General features: G+C 33.8%; 2 protein-coding genes across 3 annotated transcripts; one reads left to right on the forward strand and one right to left on the reverse strand.

Annotated features, from left to right (window-relative positions):
- Positions 1 to 3927: 3927 nt before the first annotated feature.
- On the forward strand, positions 3928 to 16717 carry LOC105337735 (interleukin enhancer-binding factor 2 homolog). Of its 2 annotated transcripts, none has more exons than XM_011442603.4 (15): positions 3928 to 4013; positions 4324 to 4410; positions 4827 to 4869; positions 5732 to 5788; positions 6614 to 6742; positions 8048 to 8150; positions 9743 to 9808; positions 10292 to 10408; positions 10656 to 10734; positions 11111 to 11198; positions 11613 to 11674; positions 13983 to 14097; positions 14757 to 14844; positions 15678 to 15829; positions 16476 to 16717. In XM_011442603.4, the coding sequence occupies exons 1-14, from the start codon at positions 4006 to 4008 to the stop codon at positions 15800 to 15802; spliced, it is 1167 nt and encodes a 388-aa protein (XP_011440905.1). In that variant the 5' UTR covers positions 3928 to 4005; the 3' UTR covers positions 15803 to 15829; positions 16476 to 16717. The 2 variants fall into 2 exon arrangements, with proteins under 2 accessions (XP_011440905.1, XP_065926074.1); XM_066070002.1 differs by lacking the exon at positions 3928 to 4013 and adding an exon at positions 4113 to 4177.
- A 61-nt stretch (positions 16718 to 16778) lies between these two features.
- LOC105337736 (trichohyalin) lies at positions 16779 to 21381 on the reverse strand. The gene is made up of 6 exons (XM_066070010.1): positions 20651 to 21381; positions 19970 to 20020; positions 19625 to 19726; positions 18891 to 19085; positions 17992 to 18111; positions 16779 to 17591 (listed from the first exon to the last, which is right to left on the reverse strand). The coding sequence occupies exons 1-6, from the start codon at positions 20677 to 20679 to the stop codon at positions 17489 to 17491; spliced, it is 600 nt and encodes a 199-aa protein (XP_065926082.1). The 5' UTR covers positions 20680 to 21381; the 3' UTR covers positions 16779 to 17488.
- Between the last annotated feature and the right edge of the window lie 719 nt (positions 21382 to 22100).

Below are 22100 nucleotides of genomic sequence, written 5' to 3' on the forward strand. Positions count from 1 at the left end.
TTGAAAAGATTTTGACAAACCATTCAGTTTGTAACAATCAATTATATCTAATTTATAAATTAAATTAAATAAAAATGTAAGAAAGAAAATGAAATCATTTCTTTTATTAAATGCATTGATACTATTAGGGTATTTGTTCAATTTCCCGCAATTTCCCGGTTTTCATGATCGCGGCGCCGTTCCAATATGTTTAAATATTTACATGTAATTGTATGTACATGTACATGATTTTTAAACTATCAATTCTATAACAAACAAAATTACCAATTACCGGTGACGTATTTACTGCATGTGGCAATTGCAAATGACTTGTACATACAATTGTATGATGTGCCAGGCCGGGTATATTTGACATATTTACCCTTATACATATATTTAAATAATCAACCCCTATTTATGATCACCGGTACATTAATTAATTAGCCTCAAGATTTTACTCTTACATACATGTATCGTTAATTTGTAGACGTAACATCTTTGAAACCCAGAGCTAGGAAATAATACTTTGAAAATGAATTACAAATGTAAATTAACTTTTATTCACTAGACTTATCGTATACTCGTACATACTAAGATTCAACGCCTTTAGAAACCATGACGTGCACCTGGGCACACGACACACCTGTTGTGTATATCTTGTATATTCTGTGTTAGTTCCAGGGGTTTTCTAAAGTTGGACAAACAATAGACTTTAATTAGATATACACAAACATGCACCTGGGCACACGACACAACTGCTGTGTATATCTTGTATATTCTGTGTTAGTTCCAGGGGTTTTCTTAAGTTGGACAAACAATAGACTCTAATTAGATATACACAAACGAACAAAACTATGTCTAGACAAACAAAGCAGTAATATCCTGCCCGATATAACAAAGGCAGTTGAGAGTCTTTTCATCTTTAACATGTATCTAGCAGATCTAGAGTTAGAAATAATGAAAATTGAAAAAAAAAATACGAACTTTAAACCAATTAACAAATTAAATCATGCATTTTTGGTTCATTATCTTTATTTTGTTTAATAACCGGATGAACTGAGAGAGAGAGAGAGAGAGAAAGAGAGAGAGAGAGAGAAAGAGAGAGAGATTTTTCACCGATTAATTTATAATAGGAAACAAACATACTTTAATCAGTTTTACGCACATATTAAGATACAGAGACTGCGCTCATACCTACAATAATTTTGAAACCCCCCCAAAATTATAAAGAATTTTATAACGGCAATCTGTGTCCATCAGAGCGGTGCTGATGATAGCGATCTGTGTTTAATGGAGCGACGATTAAAACCGCCTAGAACACCCCCCCCCTTCCTTGGAAATTATATTATCACTCGGATGACCCCCTCCCATCTCTATAAAAGAGCTTTTGCATTTAATAAATGTTTTTATTGTTCAGCTTGATCAATATTGACTTAAAGGCCACTTAAAGACAGTGTAAAGGCAGCGTAAAGAGAGCGTAAATGCCACTTAAAGATGCTTAAAGGTGGCTTAAAGGTAGCTTAAAGAAGTTTGGACATTAAGGACCTATAAGCACTTGCTTAAAGGTGACTTAAAGGCGGCTTAAAGGTTGTATAGCCTTTAAGCTCCTTTAAGTCACCTTTAAGCCACCTTTAAGGACTTGCTTAAAGATGGTTTTTCGCCCTGTGAATGATAAAAAGCAATGCTAGCTGAGCTTTAACAAACGTATATATATTGGATGCAAAGACCTCACAAACATGTTCGCTTAATATAATCAAAACCTTTACATGCTAAAACTGTGTAACGTGTTTCTCTAACTACAATAAATATAAGGGTTTTTATAAGGGATATATAATTTTCCTAAGATACTCTGTCTGAGTATTTTGATTGATCCGACCATAAAAAGATTTTCCTCTACTCTTCCTGAGCTTTAGTGATTTGCTTCTATTAAAATGATTTATCAGAGGCGTTACCATGTATTCTGCAGAGTTTCCGGTACTGGTTTCCTATTAATATTGGGAACCAGGTGTCTCAATCTTATGCAGATCTACTACGTCCTGATTCCCAACTTAATTCCCCAGACACCAATACTGCTGGTGAAACTATTTCTAACTCCCAGCCTAGCTTCTACTCTCCTGACTATTGCCTTCCTAATATTCTTCTTCTTCTGCTCAGGCTTCTCCATTCTGTCGCCTTCGAGCTTTTCAGCCAGACTGCCTCAGCTGCAGACTGCGCTCAGTTATATACCCTTGGGGCAGTTCATTCTAAGTGGTGTTAGGTTATTCCATTTTCAGGGGTGCGTTCAATTCGTTTCAACTGTTTGAAACCGCAAAAACAGTTCACAAATCATATTTTATCTATAAAGACATCGTATATTTTGATTACTTATATCATACAACAGTACACAGAGTATCAAGAGTTCTTTATTTCATCTTAACATAAACATTATCTTTTGTCTTCGGTGATTGTTGGGGGGGGGGTTAAAACCAATTTAGCGCTGTTTTCGAAAAGAAAAATTGATAGGGTTTTTCGAGAATATAAATAAAGATAAATAAATCTGTTTATTATTTGTATTTTTTAAAATTGTATAAAGTTTAAAAACATAATCTTTTTACAGTCACAATTAAAATAATTGCAATATTTCCTTTGCGGTGTCGTGCTAATTAAGAACTCTTAGTACAAATAAGCATGCATTACAAAGATTAATCAAAATATAAAACTGTATCTTAGACGATACAAACGTTTTACATTAACCTATACATCCGGTCTAAATTAGATTTAGAAAATTACGGAATGTCAACTCAAACGTCCTTCAACAAATTAAGAACGACCTTGGTCTACATAGCTGACCAAAAAACGACAGGTGTAGATTTCAAGACGCGGTCTCTATTTAAATAGATATTAATTAAGCGTTAAATTTAAAGAAATGAAAAAAAAATATCTGCATTTCAATCAAATTCAAAAGTAATAAATTATTATATACATTTTTTTCCCCCCATATATAAGTAGTGTCGTTTACTGAATTTTATTTAATCAAAATACTTCAGTACATGTACAATATGTATTTGATTTAATCTAAATTGATAAAATAAAATTCAGTAAATGACAGTAGCATCATAATTCAGAAAAGAAAATATTTGCTAGATTTACTGGATTGTAATTTTTTTTCATTTTATATTTCAAAAGAAATTCTAAAAGTATTTTAAGGTTTCATATTAAATTTCATATTTTAAAAGAAAGCACGTATTTCAACGTTTCGTCCAAAGAAACATTTAATTATTTTAAGAAACTGCATAAAAAGACATTATAATTCTATGCATAAATTAATCCATCAATCCCTTCATAACTGTATACATGTTTTTGAAACATAGTGTCAACAAAAGTGTAACGAATCTGTCTTATGACAAAAAATTACTCTAACTAGCTGACAAATAAAAGAGAGTATAAACTTTTTTAAACATAATGGAAGGTGTGTAACTGCCATCACCAGAGGAAAATAATTATAAGGCTTTAAAGATATTATCTAATAAGTTTTCTACCATCGGTGAATATTTTTCCTATTTAGTTTGATGTTTGCAAATTATCAAGCCCTTATTTGACTGATCCTGAAAATTGTACGGATCTATATAATTTTAAAATATTATAAACATGTGAAATGTTGGTTATATAACACTACATAATGTAGTTAATTTTCATATGATAAATCACATTTTTAGCAGGGCTTTGTGGCCATTATCCTATGTGTATTGTCCTGGTATCTTTTTTTTCTCTCTTTTTTTTGGGGGGGGGGGTCGTTTAAGACGTTATTTACATGTCTTCCCCCCCCCCCCCCCCGTAATTCCAAATTTAGGGGTATGGATGGGTGGGTGGGGTGAAATGAAAATAACATGGTAAAGACCGCGTAAGTTGCCACATTGTCTGAACCTTTTGTATTCTTTGAAAAACAATAAAATATGTTTAAAACAATCAAAATAATTGTTAAATTCTAATCGGGCTCGACATACTACCTAGACATGCGTTAATCCACATCCGGCGTTCAACAACATTATGATGAGGTAAAAACAAAAGTTCGAAGGGAGAAAAGTATTGACAAGTCGATTCTTTCATGATTCTGACTCTTACAAGACCTAATCCAGAATATATAGTTGCATACTGCTTCCGTATTTTCGATGCATTTTAGACAATGCACAGTGCTGTGCTCACAAAGAATTCGTCTCTCGTATCTGCAGAATTTTCTCTATTTTGGCTGTATATATTTAAGATATGGGCAAATAAACTTCACCCATAACTCATTTTCCCTGTATTTTTGTTTGTTTTTATTTTTATGCATTCAGAGTCAGATGTTTCACCTTTGTGTAATTATAGGAACATGAGAGGACGAGGAGGACCAATGCGGGGTGGAATGATGCGACCAATGGCTCCCATTGGAGGCCCCTTTAAGCCTGGACCACCGTGAGTGTTCTTGTTATTACTACTTCGTCTTTCTGGGTCTTGTCTTTATAAAATTTGCAGCTGATCGGGGTCTGCTATTGGTTTATTCAGGGCTAGCTCTTTGGGTCTGCTTAAGTACGCCCTGAATTGTAAAGCCTTGTATCTTACTGCATTTACGCCTGCCCCTTTTGTATCCCAAATACGCATGTAGAGACATTTGTTCATTTTCAGTAACAATTAAAGGGCCTGTTTCTGAAATCAGGCTCTGCTTTCTCGGTCAGCCTGGGGTCTGCTTGGGGTCAGCTCTAGGTCTGCCCAAAGCAGACCTGAAGCAGACCCTGAGTGAACACAAAAAGCAGACCCAGGGCTTAGTTCGGGTCTGCTTTCTGTTAGGTTGGGTCTTGTCAGTACTGAAGCATAATTTTTTTATTTTTCAGATTTAGAGCATTCATTCCACACATACCTTTTGATTTGGTACAGGTAAGTGTACTTTTGGCATTTTGAATTTACTTTAAAAATCAGCTGAATAAAGCTTTTGTAAATGTTATGTGTTAAAAAACATTGAATAATTAGACTAGTGTCTTGATTTAATTCCTAAGGTAAGATTTGTGGCTACAGGGAGATAACTCGGATTTCCATTGTGAAATAACACCAGCTACCCTTTATTTCAGATATGACATCAAGAATTACATGAACCTTAGTTGTTCATTTTGTGGCGTTTTGTAGGTTACCATGAAAAAGTAACAGGACACAAGCATTTTATCAATCTCCTCAAAAAAGTCTGCAGCAAAGGTTTTTAATAATGTTTTAGAAACACCTGATTGCTCACTTCCTATTGTATGGTTTTTTTTTAAAATTGATGGACTTAGAAAGGTTTTATTTAAGGTGTTATTGCTCTACAAGTCCAAAATTTTGATTTATCAATGTCATATTTTTTAATAGCTCATTAGAGATTAGTAGTAAAAACGAATAATGAGAGACTTTCAAACATTTTTAGCATAAATAACCATTAAACCGGACACATATAAAATGTAAAAATTTATACGAAATAGTAAACATTCAAACAAAATGACAATTTGAAAAAAATTTGACCCTCTATGGTTATAAAATGGCTTCAACAAAATCATTTGAATGTTGTGAGAAGAAAGACATGATAATAGTGAACATTATGATATATGTAACTTGGGTGCAATTTCCAAAAAAAAAGATGCACAAGCCACAAACCTTACCTGAAAAATTACTGTGATAATTGATATTTTGTACAGTGTTTACAATAAAAAAAGATTTAAAATCTGTCAATGACTTATGTATCTCAATGAATTTCCCTTTGACATTTTTACAGTGCGAGTCAACATTTCCAAGAACCAAAACAGTTTCAGATGAGAAAGTTTTCACAGACGTAAGATTGCTTCACACATTCCTTGAGATTACTGTGGAATCATAATTATAATTTCGTGGGGGCCAATTTTCTTGCAATGTAGGATTATTGCTTATTCGTGGGGATGTAATTTTGTGAATGCGTCAGTTTTCAATTTTAAGAAAAAAAAAATTAACACTTTTAAAAGTTGTTTTCGTCAAGGATAAAAATTTGCGAGGGAAGGCTTCCCACGAATACCACGAAAATTGAGCCACCTCAAAATCTAATAATTCCACAGTATGAATTGAACCTCATGTGATTCCCTTTGCTGTCAAAAAAGCTTCCCATGGTTGATAACTGTATCTTTTCAACTGAAACAAAAGATACAAAGTTTATACCTCTAAATTCAGAATTTCTCTCTACATTTTTTTTTTAAATAAAACTTTGCATTCTTATTGGCTCAATTAAAGTTTCTACTTTGGAACTAATTAGATAACAGATGACATTTTTTATACAGGGTATGTTGTCACAAAGCCTCAGCATTGTGCTAATATTTTAAGCTTTTACAGTAGAGGAAAATATTTAAATAAAGAAAAGAAAAGATCATGTGCACTTAAAATCTTTATCTTTTGCTCATTCTTACCATTTTCTTGGTTTTCCTCTGTTGTATGATTTTGCTGAAATCTCGCTCCTCTCTCTCTATCTCAAATCAATAAGTATAAGCTCTATCTTTTCCCTCTCTTTCCATTATCTTTCTGCTCTCTCTCTCTCCTCTCTCTAACTGCTCTCTCTCTCTCTCATATTTTCTCATTGCCAGACTATATTTTCCTTGTAAATGATAGAGAAATGAATTGTCTGTTATTGCAGTGTCTACTAAAGCGGAACAATGACCTGACCCCGTCCTCCCAGGAGCAGGCCTCTATCCTGGCCCTGGTCACCAAGATCCAGGGGGTCATGGACAGTCTAGTCCTCACCCCCAGCTCCTTTGATCCAGCGGTAAGTCATTTTTCACCCCCAGCTCATTTAAACCATCAGTTAGTTAATCTCTCACCCACCCCCACCCTAATTTTTTTGTACCCTTTTGGTATGTCAAAAGTTAAATTTCACACCCCCCCCCACCCCCCAGTTTATTTAACACTTCAGTAAGTCAGAAGGCCCTAGGACCCAGTGCTTTTATACTCCTGTGGAAAGTGTTACTATAAACATATTATATTTGGCGTGTACGATATTTGTCAGAATTTAGTTTTTGAACAAGTTGGCGTTGATTTGAATTAGCGTTTTTCTGAATGTGACTATTCCTATACTTATATGCATGGCATATAGCAATGTACTTGATTTAGCAGAAGCTGCATTCCGATAAAAGTGCTGAATAGAATACACAGCCAAATTAACTACGTTTACAGTAACTGGTCCTTACCCTAACCCTTTTGACCCAGCTTAAATTTTTATCCCCAGTCCATCTGACTCAGCGGTAACTCAATTGAGTATTTATAGCTGTAAGGTTAATTAATGACTGTTGATATGGAGTGTGTGTTACTATGTAAAGCGGGTTCAAGTTCTTCCCGATTAAAAGCAAAAGCTCATGACAACTATAAAATACTTGCTCAGATTGAAGTCTTTTCAGTGATTTGAAGTTGATGAAATGAACTTTTAATACTTTGGCTTCATTTGATTAGATTCTTAAAAAATCAAGAACAACAAAAGAATTTCACATGGTAAATTTTGAATAAAAAGTCTGTTCATTAAATTGTCAATTTTTTTTTCCTTTCTGTTTTTGGTTTGTTCAATATTTTGATATTTAAATTTCAGCTTGTTCTACATACAATGTATGACAAAGTGTAGATTTATGTTACAAGTAGACTGTGATATACATAATAACTTTTCTGACATTTGTATTTAAAGCATGATTTATTATTGAATTAAATTGATTTACCAACACTATTCTGTTATTTTTCTTGTCAATCATCATATGTTACATTTGTTTCCTTGTTGAAAATTGATGTGACTAAGAGATACATTAGGATTTCCATTTATATGCGTAATTTAACAGAATACTAACTTTCCTTGTAATTAACTTACTTAGACAACACAGTTGAAGTTACTATTAAATCTGAAGTTAGAAATCATTTTCTTCCTAATAAATATTAATTCCATTTCAATTTTATCTCCAAACAGAGTTGCTGTGGCTTAAAGATCTAAAAAAAATTGTGAATATTATTTCCATTTGATTTTATCTCTATATATTGTTATAAATTTAATTTCATTGTAGTGTAAAATTTTGATTTTTTTTTTCAACATCAGCAAATAGAGGAGGTGAGACAGGTTGGGTCCTTTAAGAAGGGGACGATGATGGCGGGAAACAACGTGGCCGACATTGTGGTCATGCTGAAAACCCTTCCCACCAGTAAGTACACCCCAGTTATAGAAAACCCTCCACTAGTAAGTACACCCCAGTTACAGAAAACTCCCCACCAGTAAGTACACCCCAGTTACAGAAAACTCCCCACCAGTAAGTACACCCCAGTTACAGAAAACTCCCCACCAGTAAGTACACCCCAGTTACAGAAAACTCCCCACCAGTAAGTACACCCCAGTTACAGAAAACTCCCCACCAGTAAGTACACCCCAGTTACAGAAAACTCCCCACCAGTAAGTACACCCCAGTTACAGAAAACTCCCCACCAGTAAGTACACCCCAGTTACAGAAAACTCCCCACCAGTAAGTACACCCCAGTTACAGAAAACTCCCCACCAGTAAGAAGACCCGAGTTATACCATACAGAAGAATCATTATCTCATAATGCAGGGTTTTCAATATGTTTTTTAAAAAGCTTTAAAAATAAGTTAGAAGATAGTTGAAATCATATCGGAAATAAGTGTGTAAAAGGTTGTCTCCACAGTGACGTCATGATGTAGAAATGACATCATGAAGATTGTCTTATTTTGATAAATTGACGTTTTGTAGCGAAATATGGGTGTTTTCCAAGTGACTGGGAAACATCGAGCGCAGGCTTGCTCAAGTACCACTTTTTAGTATGTTTTGTATATTTATACAAAGAAAACCATATCTTAAAATCGTACTTGAGCAGACCTGCGCGCTATACTTTTGAATGCAATATATAAAGAAAAAGTGACAATATTTTCATTTGTTTGCAAAAGTGCGGGAATTTGGTCATTTAGGTGACGTCATAGATAAACAGCAACTGGGCAATGATGACTAAAATCAAGATTAAAGGGATGGGCATCCTCTGTACGATGATTTATGAAGATTTGATTTTCATATGACACTATTTAGAAAATGGTTAAAAATGAGGGCAGATATTTGACCATACCGCACATAGTCCTTTAGTCTGAAATAGCTGAAGTCTCAATCTTGGCAAGGGGTCAGGGGGTGTTGCTTGGAAACCCTACCTATGAGGAAGTAAACCCAGAATATACCATACACAATCACAATAAATCTAAATGCAAGATTTTGCATTAAGATTATGAATAGAAGGTTATACTGGTAATTGATTTAAAATATATTGATTCCAAATTTAAGCCAGATGTCTTTGGTTTCTCCATGCCCCTTGGGGGTCTAAGACAGAGCTGAGTTTAGGAGTCCAGGGAGGGGAGAGTCAAAGCCTCCCTGCCAAAAATAAATGTGTTGCTTTCATTTTCTTGCCTCTTGGAAAATAAATTACCTAAAGTGTCTTATGAAATGTCCCTCACTATCAAATGCCATCTCTGCCTGAAGCTGTCAGTGTGAGAATTAATCACTGCTACAGTCCTTTAAAATGAAAATCAGTGTCTACCAAAAGTTGTGTGTTACATGTATAGTCAAATTCTCTTAAAATTACATTTAAAATACAAAGCCACATTGGAATCTGTAAAAGTACATCATGAAGTCATGAATTATTCCAATGGTGAAATCTGTCTGATATGGCTGCCAAAATGTCCAATTCAGAATCTCTTGAATTTTATAATTTTTAACACTTTAAGTTTATTTTTACATAGAGGAGGCAGTAGCTGTTCTTGGAAACAAGATTGTGGAAGATCTTCGAACACAGGACCCGGATGAAGGTATTTAATGAAGGAGATTTGAGTGGAATGTGGAAGAGTGGAGCGTTGATCTCTCTGCCATCCTTCTATGCAGTGATTTTAACATCTTTGTGAAATTACTCTTTCTTACACTGTAAATTCAATTTATTTTTTGATAATGGGCTAAAGAAATAGAAAAATTGATGAAGGAGAATAGATCGATTTTTTAATCAGCTATGTGTTAAAGACAAAGTTTACAACAGAAATGAAAAATATTACTTACTTTGTAGCATTAAAAACCTTTTCAATACCCAACCATTAAAAATTTATGAATTTAATTAAATACAAATGTATTATAAAGATATTTTTGGGGTTGATATTTGCAACAAAAGAAATCCATGTACTTAGTTTCAACAAATGAAATGAAGATTGTTTCAATGAAATGAGGATTGTTTTGTGCTAGTTCTCTGGAAATAGACTAGAAATTTAACGATAATAGATGAAGAATTTGTTTACCTCCTCCAGTGTTGACCATGCTGACCAATGACACAGGGTTTGAGATCAGTTCCTCGGACGCCACGGTCAAGTGTCTCATCACCACCATCCCCCCCAACCTAAAAAAGCTGGACCCAGAGTTACATCGTAAGTAACAAACAGTGATACAGCCTGTCTCAGATCTTTCTCGGATCACAGGGGTTTTTTTTTCTTGTGTTGGGGGGGGGGGGGTCTATTTTTGAGGACTCGTTAATTTCATGTATGTAAGGTTTTTGGCAGCAATTTCAAATTCTGCATGCTGAATTTTTCATTGTAAAAAAAATGTTCAAAAGATAACTAATCATCAATTTCAGAAATGCCTTTTCTCAATTCAATGATAAACTTGACCTTTCAGTGGATGGGAAGGTCATGCAGAGCCACCTAGCGGCTATACGCCATGCCCGCTGGTTTGAGGAAAACGCATTCCATTCAAGGTATTGGAGGGGTGGGGGGATCTGATCAAATTTTTTGTTTACTTTTATTACGTTAGTGTTAAAGGATATTTAGTGGATGGGAATTTAAATCAACAGGGGTTATCTAGTTTTACAGTTAAATCATGAGTTTGTTATCAATAAGTTTGATTTCAAAGGAAAATATACCAAACAGTTTTGAAAAATTCATGTACATGTACATCTTTAAAGGAAATAACAATATATAATGCACTTTCAAGATTTGTGTAAGGAGACTGACTTTGTTGTAAGAGTGAATTGTTGTGACTAAAGAGCTGTAACTTTATTTTTACTGTACAGTGTATTTCGTCAGGCCTTTGATAAGTTAATGTTCATGTGCATGACTGTGCTTACTTTTCAGCATCAAGGTGTTGATTCGTCTGTTGAGGGACCTGAAAAACAGGTTCAAGGGATTTGAACCCCTGACATCATGGATCATTGATCTACTGGTATGACTATCGTTTGCTTGACAAACGGTTGTTTTTGTCTAACCTTTAAATACTCCGTTTATGGCTGAATTTATCAACATTTTAAAATACACCCTTTGAAAGCATGACAAGGGTCAAACTTCTATTGAGTTAAACAGATGTTTTTCTTTTAATATCTTTTAATAATTCCTTGCACGTCTGCTCAGAACCCTAAAAGTTTATCATTTAACAACATCGACTCATTTAAACCTTATAAAGAGTTATTCTTGTCAAAAAGTTAGCTTTATAAAGGAATTTTTTGTTTTTAAAATTCCAGTAATCTATGATGTGAATATTGATTGATGATTTATGTCAAAGATTTAAATGTTTTGCTTTCATTTATTCACTGTAAATGATAATTGATTAATATCAATCTTGTTTATCTATTGACTGTAGTCTCACTACGCCATCATGAACAATCCAACAAGGCAGCCACTGCCCATCAATGTGGCCTTCAAGTAAGTGACCGCCCCATTCATCGCGTTTACTGTATCTTACTGCTGTAACTTTTATTTGTCAGCAATAACTTTAAAGGTCATATGAAAAGATTTTTATCACTATGATTTTCTTTCATGAATATAAAGCTTGGTATAAACAAATGTTAAAATACATGATGTAAGATTTTTTTGCCTTTGCATTACTGAGAAATAACCGTGAAAACTGAGCACCTGAAAAAATTCTTGCCCGCTTATCGTTCTTGATTTGTGGATTTATGACGTCACAAAGACCCACCGATGTAAACAATGCATTAAAACTAGTGTAATTTTACAGTAGTTTATCGATTAAATTTTAGTAATTTTTGCATATATGAACGTGTCTTTCTTTTCAAATGAGATCATTTGATTTCATAGTAGCCTACAGATGACTTAGTTTTAATTGGTCGTTCATGAATAAATCTAATATCAGCTTCTCACAAAAGTAAAATCATCATGAAGATCCCGTACTGGAGTGGAAATTTAACGAAAGAAATGCTCCAACATTTACAGCTGATTAATGAATTATCCTTATCCTTTTGAAATAGAAACATCATTTTCTTTTTCGGTACATATAATGATTGAGCTACATTTAAAGGGAATTAAAGCATTTAAATTGATTTGATTTATTTTGTCACATAAAAAAGTATATAAGGCAGGCCAATGAAAATGTTTGAGGCATTGTGTACATAGTTTGTACTTAAGAGCTGCTATAAAATGCCCCAAAATTATTCTTAAATTTTATTTCGAAATAATATAAATTTCTGACTTATTGATATATACATGTAGCAATATCTTTAGAAAATACTGTGTACACCTGTATTAACGTTTTATTAAATTAGATCGCGGAAATATGGCATTTAAGGATTTAGAAATGTATCGGTAAAATTAATCGGTTGTTTGATAAAAATAGTTGTGAATGAATATGAAGATAATCAACAGATTTTATTAAGAACAAGCATCAATAATGATAAAAAAAAAACGAAAGAAAACATTGCGGAAGAAAGTGAGATAAAAGGGATCAGAGTAAAGAGTAAACACCGCACATACACGTTTTAAATTCAAAACACCGCACATTCAAGTACACGTTCCAAAAACAAAACATTTGAAGAAATTTCTCTTAGACTAAAAATAATTAAATGGTAACATATTTGTGAATTTGAAAGTGAAACAAACAATATAATCGTGAAGCGAATGAGGCACAATGAGGCCTACAAGTTGTTTAGAAAAAAAAATCTTAATGAATTGCATGAACGTGCAAATGGGAAAAAACGATCAGACTTATTTTTGAATTTGTCAATTTCATTAAAAAGATAAAAAAATAAAACATATAAATATGCTTATATTAAAATTATATTATACTTGCATGTGGATCTATGAAGAAAATCATTTATTCTCCCTGCAGTCTCGAAACTGAATATCATTATGTACACGCTATTACATGTAAATAAAAACGCACACGATTTCATTTCTTGAGAGAAAAAATACTGACGTGGTTGATTATTGTATAATTATACAAGTTTTTATATAAAAAAAGTATTTTTTTTCTTTTAAAATGCTGCAAAATGACATGGATATTTGTATTCACAACATAGCTTTATAAGGCGATTGGGTCTTACTGACGTCATAAGCAAGGGAAGTAAGCCGCGTAAGTCAATGTTCCTTTTCCCGATTAAGTAATTTTGATCGGCTGTGGCGCTCACATTTTGCATAAAATATCCAAAAAACAATGTCAGTCTTATTAAATAGGCACTTATGAACTCATTCCCGTATATAACTCAATATGGTCAGGATATCGTTTCATATGACCTTTAAGTTAATATGAACTTACGTAATTTATTCTTGAAGCATCTTTTTGATATTTCTGAGTTATTACCAGATTCAGTGATAGTGGGTGATAAGTCTTTTATTTATGTACCTGTATGTGAAAGCTCCGCGAGATTCGTTGAGTTTGAAAAAATATCGACCGAAGTCTCTTTGGAAGAGACATCGGTCAAAATTTTTTAATCTCGACAAATCTCGCTGAGATTACTGTATATGTAATCTTTATTTTCTTGGCCATTAGTAGTTACATTAATCTGCCTTCCATTCTCTTTGAAATATTTGAGATTTAAGAGGTTAAGCTGAAAACTTCACCTTACATTTTCTGTCAGGAGATGTCTAATTTTATCAGGTATCAAAAATAGGTGATAACTACATCTTTTGTTCTGTGTCACCCAGAAGATGTCTAATTTCAGTAATTATCAAAAAAAAGCTGATAACTACTAACATCTTTTGTTTCTGTGTTCCCCAGGAGATGCCTCCAGCTGTTGTCGGCCGGGTTTTTCCTGCCAGGATCGGTGGGGATCACTGATCCCTGTGAGCAGGGCACGGTCAGGGTACACACCGTCATGACCCTGGAGCAACAAGTAAGTGACACCCCTAACCCTGAATAACCCCATACACCACCCCCAAATATCTATCTGGAACAACAGGTAAGGAGTCACCCCAACCCTGAATAACTCCCAACACCACCCCAAATATCTATCTGGAACAACAGGTAAGAGGTCACACCTAACCCTGAATAACCCCTAAAACTACTCCCAAATATCTGTCTGGAACAACAGGTAAGTGACAGCCCTAACCCTGAATAGACCCATACACCACTCCCAAATATATATCTGGAACAACAGGTAAGAGGTCACCCATAACCCTGAATAACCCCATATGCCAACCCCCAAAATCCAACTATTTAGGAGGACAGCCCCATTCATCCATAAAAACACCCCCTCCTTAACCCAAACATGAAAACATCCCACCCCACTCCAGAATAACACTATCCCCCCCTCTCTATCCCACCTCAGTCAAAAGATCACTCCGTTCATCTTATATGTATGAATCTAAGCTCATTTTTAAAGGCCTTCTCCCACCAGCTCATTTTGACTGCGTATTGTTTCCATCACTAGTGTGATTTTTAAAATCAAAATTGCCAAATAATGTGTTTCAATCTCTCTCTCTCTTTCTCTCTCTCTCTCTCTCTCTCTCTCTCTCTGTGCTGTCTTTTTTACTGTCCCCCTGTTCATTGCAGGACATGGTGTGTTTCACCGCCCAGACCTTGCTCCGAGTCCTCACCCACGGCGGCTTCAAACAGATCCTCGGCATGGAAGGCAACTCAAGTGAGTGTTCCATTGTTGTAGTCTTTCTAGTAAAACATGCAAATGAAGTGTTGATTAAGAGCAATGTTAAAACTCCAGGAGGATCCAAACTCTTGATTTGCGGTTCACAAGTCTGGTACTTTAACCATTGACTTATACTGATATACAACCAAATTGATTGAAACAAAGCATTTAAATCACCATCTTGTGAAGTAGTGTCATAAAAAGTATAAGCCTTGATGTAGTGAGGTACCTTTAGCCAAAATCATTCACCATTAAAGAAATCACTGTTGCTGCTAACAATATTCAAAACTGACCTCTTATATAATTTAATATTTCACAAATCTGTGTTGTTATCAAGAGATAGTGTTCATGTGTAAACCCTTTGACAATAACTGTGTTGCTGCTATTTTGCAGTGCAATTTTTCACCAAACTACATATGTCAATTTGCCTAGCCAAAGTACAGTACCGCTTTTACTAAAATTGGGTTTAATAAAAGCAAATATAGAAATGTAAATATGTCATAATTAATAAATATCAGAATAAAAACACTGGGCTCTATTGGTTTTATAGAATTTACTGGATATGATAACTCTTGATTTTAACAATTTCTAGTTTAAAATCTAGAACTTAAATGTCCATAATTTTATTGAATATGTGATAATGTAATTTAATGTGATGAGACATATTAAATTTATATGTAATACTACAGGTAATTATCTGGGTTTGATTATTCCCTCCCTTGCTATGCTTGTCAATAGGCTTTGTACAGTGGTCCACATTTTTGGGACAACCAGCCAAAATGACGTCCAACTCAAAAACTTTATTTAACCAGTTCTACCTGTTTTTACAGGCATAGCCACAGAGATGAGTGTATGGGAGGGGGTGGTGGTCACGCCCTCGGACAAAGCGTACGAGAAACCGGAGAAACGGGAGGGGGAGGAAGAAGATGAAGACGGGGACATGGAAACGCAGTGATGACCCCAACTTCCGTGTCAATCAGAGGTACAAATTCTGTCAAGATAACCAAATTTTGGTAGTCTTCTTAACAAAAATTGTGGGAAGTTTTAAGATACTAGTTAATATCTTATTTAGTGGAAAAATACAGTATTCATGTTTATTTCTAATTCCAAGTTTTATTTGAGCAGAATTTTACTTAAATCTTGTTTAAACAATCATTTTACATGTACATCATCAGGGTTGTCTTTAAGACCCGGGAGGCGGGGAATTCACCCACCTTTAATGCCTTAATTACCCGGCTACTTTTGCATTTCAAACACAATGTAGCTATAAGCAAGACCCCCAGGCCCTCCTTCTACTTTTTTATTTCCTCCTTCTACTTCAATTTTTAGAGACAACTCTGCATCATAATTTAGCAACGAGACGCAATTTAATGTTACTTTCGACATAACAATTATGATTCAATTTGCTAGAATCTGGCAACAAAATTTAAGTTCATGGCTTTGTGCAAAAAATAATTATACACATCTAGCTCTAAATCAAATTTAAAGAAGATTAATGGAAGTATTTGTTGAAATAGATCTGCTGTTTATCTGGAAATTTTTTTATCAAGAAATCAAACTTAGCACAGTTTTAAATATTTTAATGAAAATTTTGCTTTAATTAGCATTTTTATTTTGTTTTTTCACAGTGCAATTTTAACTAGAGAAGTACCAATATTGAAACAGTGTACTTTAGCCTGGAAGAAAAAAAATCTTGCAAATTTGTGGCAGACTTTGAAGTGACTAGGAAAGTGACTAATGGCTAGTGACTACAGACTAATATAAGTCAGAGACTATTGACTAATTCAGTCCAAGAGTTAACCCTAGCTACACATGTCTGTTGAAAATGCATTGATGGAATGAGAGAGAGAGAGAGAGAGAGAAAGAGAGATGAAGAAGTTTTTGTGGGAGTTTTTTTTTTGGATGTATTAATACTTGTTTCACTTAAAATACATGTTTTCATAATGATTTTATTTAAATATCACAATCAACTACATTTTCTTGGTTTCCATTTTTTAGAAATCCATTTTTTTCTGTTGTGAGTAAGTAGCGTACATGTGTACATTGTTGTATATGTTTTACTTTCGTGTGCTTCTGTTGTACACATTTTTTAGGGGTGTATCAAATGAAGCACACTACTTACAGTAATTATTCTCGTTGTGCAGGAGAATGAAATGCCAAAGGCAGCTCTCATTATTGTCAAAGAAATAAAATTATGTTTTCAAGATTTATTAAACAAGATGATTTTTAATGCGAGATTACAAAACATAATTAACTATGATTAATGTACAAAATAATTTAGAAATGTAACATGAAACAAAACAATAAAATATTTTGAAAATGTGACATAATTTTATGGTATAAATGTGTGTTTGTTTTTTTTTTATTTGAATGTGAATTTGAAAACAAATGTTTCAAAAGTTAAAACAAAATTGAAACAATACAAGTAATGGGGTGAAAATTTGATTTGAAAGTTTTATGGTGATTTTTTTTTTATTTTGAATTCCATGTTGACCTACATACTATACATCATAAAAAATGGTGATTTATTGCTGTTAATCCAAAAACAGGCCTGCTACTGCTTATAAATTGTTAATCATGGACATCAACACATACAGATAGATTAGAATTCATGCAGTCTGTAAACTTGTAAACGTTGTTATCAAGTTTCAAATTCATCTTCATTTTGGAAGTTCCTGAATTTGGGAGATTTACACGTCATCTTTCGGCCTTTAGTAAAGTCAGGGGACGTGAAGGGAGAAGCTCTGAAATATAAATGAAGTCTCATTTGAAGTGAATATTACAGATAAGGTTATAGTTATATGGAAAATGCTAAATTTTATACAAAGAGAATAGTAACTTCTATCACACACAATTTTGTTTATGCAGGTTGAATTATCTTCCTTGTCACGTGCATTTGAATTTTCTATATTCAGTTCCAAGTATTTTGAATAATTACACCTTTAATTAATTATATTCTAAGACAAACTTACAGTTCTCAAATGCATGGGTTTTGAAAATAAACAAGATATAATAATTTTTACACTTTTATGCCATACAATATTCATGTTGTCCAAGGGCCATCTACTTTTCGTAAATGTACTTAATATGGCCTAGGGTCCTCATGTATTTTGTCAAAATGAGGCAGGAATACGAGATTCTGACCTTGGTGTACGAGTTCTTTTCCATTGAGCCTCGCTTTGGAATACTTTGTCTTTCTCCTCCTGCAGATTTAGCTCCCCTTGCAGTCTGGTAATTTCGGAGAGAGTGATGCTGTTTACATTTCTGTGTTAAAAAAAAATAATAAATTGTTTCTAAACTCAGTTCAAAGTCTGAATTACAATTAAATTAAGATTTTATATAGAATTAGCCATTTTTTTGTGATATTTAATTGTCTCTGGTAGATTGTTGTACAGTAAAACACGATTATAACGAAGTCCCAGGGGACGTGAAATTTTACTTCGTTATAAGCGTAATTCGTTATATCCGTCAAGTTACAACATGTTATAAAGTCACGGGATATGAAAATCTTCGCTGTAATCGTCAATTCATTATACACGTGTTCACTATAACAATGTTTTACTGTACTATAGAAAATAGCATCAGTTTGCATACATGCATTTAATAAAAATTGACCAAAAAGTATATATTGAACAAAACAGGTGTTTACTTTCAACAACAATATTTGATGCATTTTGTTATATGAAAAAAAACACGAAGACGCTTAAAATACTGGCACATGTATCGCTAATCTCTATGTAAAAAAAGGTGGATAGTCGTCGCCATTTTTAGACTTTTAAAATCTTCCTTAGAAAAAGAGCTATAATGAAAGTGACAGGAAAATGTTCAAATTTTTAAACTAAAATATTTTTGACATTTTTCTTTGCTTGTGTTAATGGAATAATGAATAAAGAAAAATCGTATGATTCTAAAATTTAAGGTAGATCTGTTTGGCAATATATTGACCATCCAAACCCCTGAAAACCTTAACGAAAAAACGGCAAAAGGTGACTTGATATTACGAGAACGGCTTTAATGTTATAAGTTTATTACAATGTTCTTACGAGTTTGAGACGAAATGAAGATCCTCGGTGGTGTTTTTCCTCTTGAGGTACTGCTCCAGTCTATCAATGGTGGTCTTGAGTGATTGACACATGTGCTCCGCCTCCTTTCGCTCCGCCCTCTCTCGTGCTAACTCCTGATTACGGAGATTTAGAATGGCCTGTGTGTGCTCTAGTTTCAGTAGAAGCTGTTTGTATCTAAAACAATTATTGCATGAATAATATAAATTGTCGTTTTATAAAATCCTGTTTATTTGTGGGGGGGGGGGGGATACTGCTCACACACACGCTCACATTCATGAATATTCCACTTAGTTGTGAGATATTAACCTTCTTAGGGCTGATTACCGCTCACACGTTCATATTACTGCGCACATTTGCTTATTGACATGCAGAACGTGTGCAGTTCTCAAAAGTACATACTCTGCTTATTTGTTGGATCATTACAGCTTTAAGTTATTTTCATACCCTAACTACTTATTTTACGATAATTACCGCTCACTTTCAAACATCGCTCGTTGGTAGTGCATGTATAATTACTTTGCTTATTGACATGCAGCATGTGTGCAGTCCTCAAAAGTACATTCTTTGCTTATTTGTTGGATCATTACAGCTTATTTTCATTCCCTAACTGCTTATTTTACGATAATTACCGCTCACTTTCAAACATCGCTCATTGGTAGTACATGTATAATTACCGCTCACTTTCAAACCTCGCTCATTGGTAGGATAATTACCGCTCGTCAGATTCCTTTCGTAATTTCCGCTCACATTCTAGTTGAGCTGTTCTGATCATCAGTTCGTCCGTGGGCTTAGCATCATTTGGTATGGACACCAGTCTGGGCAAGGCAAAAACAAGGGAATGAAAGAAAAAGGAAATGATTACTCTATCAAGCACTTGAGCATTTTTTTTTCAAAATTTAAGAGACCAATTTGTGAAAAAGAAATTAAACGTTATGTAATTGACTGGATGTTTCCGGTTGCCTCAACCTCAAGATTCATTGAGAGAGAGAGAGAGAGAGAGAGAGAGAGAGAGAGAGAGAGAGAGAGAGAGAGAGAGAGAGAGAAGGTTCTAGCTCTACCTTCTCGGTGGTGTATACTCTGAAACAGGTCGACTTCTATCATAGCTGAAACTGCATATATATATTTAAGATTAGTGAGATTTTTCAACATGTTACGAAGTATACATGTATATATACATTATATATACATACTAAACAAACCATACAACTATACATCCATCATGATTGAAGAGGGGGGTATACATGTAAACACTTGTTAGATTTATTAATTATTGATTCAATCGATTATATATTGATTGGAAGGACGTTGTTCTGGCAAATTAAGAGGGTTAGAATTTTTAGACAATCTATAGTGCATATTAACCTCCTTCAAGGAATGAGCTTCGTGTATATATATATATATATATATATATATATATATATATATATATATATATATATATATATATATATATATATATATATATATATATATATATATATATATATATATAAAATTATATATGACATTATATGATTATATAATTAATAAGTTTTAATTTATCGTTGAAACTATCATATTTATCTTAAAATGTTAGGTACATGTATATATGATGGATAAATAAGTTGATCACCCAGCCTCCTTATAAAAAGGTGAAAGACCAGACAATTGTATGTATAGGGGTTAAAAGTATGGTATGGTGGGGGGGGGGGGGTGTGTTCTTTAAAAATGGTTTTAATTAACACAAAGCCGTGTCTTACTTGTAGCTACGGATTCCTGGCCTATACATCGTCAGGTAGTTTTATGGATTCATGATTACATTTGCAAATGTCCGCATAACTTGGAGAAGTTTTATAGATTATTCCACTATTTGAAAACCACTTCAATTATCACAGATCACACGCTGAGAGCAACACAGCACATGCACGTGTAATTAAATTCCCTCTGACAACATTTGTCCGTTAAAATATACATTTTAAGAAGCTTGTAGTTTGAGTAAAAGTTATGAATATCTCCCTCAAAAAGTTTTGACCGTTGACGATTGTCATTAAGGCTAAATCAATTAAGCCCCTTTCACTAATTATATTACTGCACTGTTTAATCCGCAATATAACCTTAATGTTCCTTTAACGGATTAAGAATGGCATGTGCACTTTCCCCTCTTTCTTTCAACGCTCGACTTTATTTAGAAATATTGAAAATGCATGTTGATTTTTAAAATTTCATAAGTACTTTCGGATTTTGTTTCCACCTTGCGACCACAATCCATTGTGTTTGGTTTTTAAAAATAAACTGTTGTGCGCATTTATCAATACATTGGTTTTAATTTATCTCATAGCCATTGTTTGTTTTCATTGAGTGTGTTCGTTTTTTAAACACAATCGACATTTAATCCTCGTGGAATTAACTGCCCTTCGGTTACTGGTCGCTAACTTATATCATTGAGAGAAATTATCAACAGTAGATCTATTTCAATTTTCGGTAGTCGTTTAAATTAAAGCATATACTGCGTATACTTAGACAATAGTTTAATAATGATTACTCAATACAGTTGAACTCTAAAATTTTAAAGCAAGCTCATATATATTTTGTAATCTTCGCTAGCCTAGGGGTTTTGATCCGCACCGCTCCTCACGAAGCTTCGCGAGAAGCGGTGCGGATCAGGAACTCTCCGATTAATTAATTTACTTGAATGTTATAGTTTAATTGAAAAAAAAACAACAATAGAATACTAGGTTGTTAAGGATTTTTTGAATTCAAAGACAGAAAAAATACCCTCCATGCACCTTCGGACAAAACAAGATGCCTCATCGCTCACCTCAGCAAAAACGAGCCGTACTTCTGTTCAAATATGTTTTATGGGACATGTGTATGAAATACAAACCATCTGGAGAAGGTTGTGTTAAGAAAGATTTTCATAGTTCTGTTAAACATTAGGTACAATTTTAATTTGTTGTTTCAGATTTGGATAATTAAGAAGAGTTATTAATATTAATTTTTTTTTTCATTTAATGCTATGTAAAGGTTCACCCCCCCCCCCTTTTTGTGGCCCAATCCTATACCTCCGGGGCTCATGATTTGAACAAACGTAAAACTACACTACCTGAGGATATTTCCAGCCGATTTTCAGCTTTTCTATCGAAATAGTTTTTTTGAGACGATGAGTTTTCTAGATTTTCATTTAGTGCTATGTAAAAATTCAACCTCCTC

Source organism: Magallana gigas, chromosome 1 (assembly GCF_963853765.1).
Source record: "Magallana gigas chromosome 1, xbMagGiga1.1, whole genome shotgun sequence".
NCBI classification, from domain to species: Eukaryota; Metazoa; Mollusca; class Bivalvia; order Ostreida; family Ostreidae; genus Magallana; species Magallana gigas.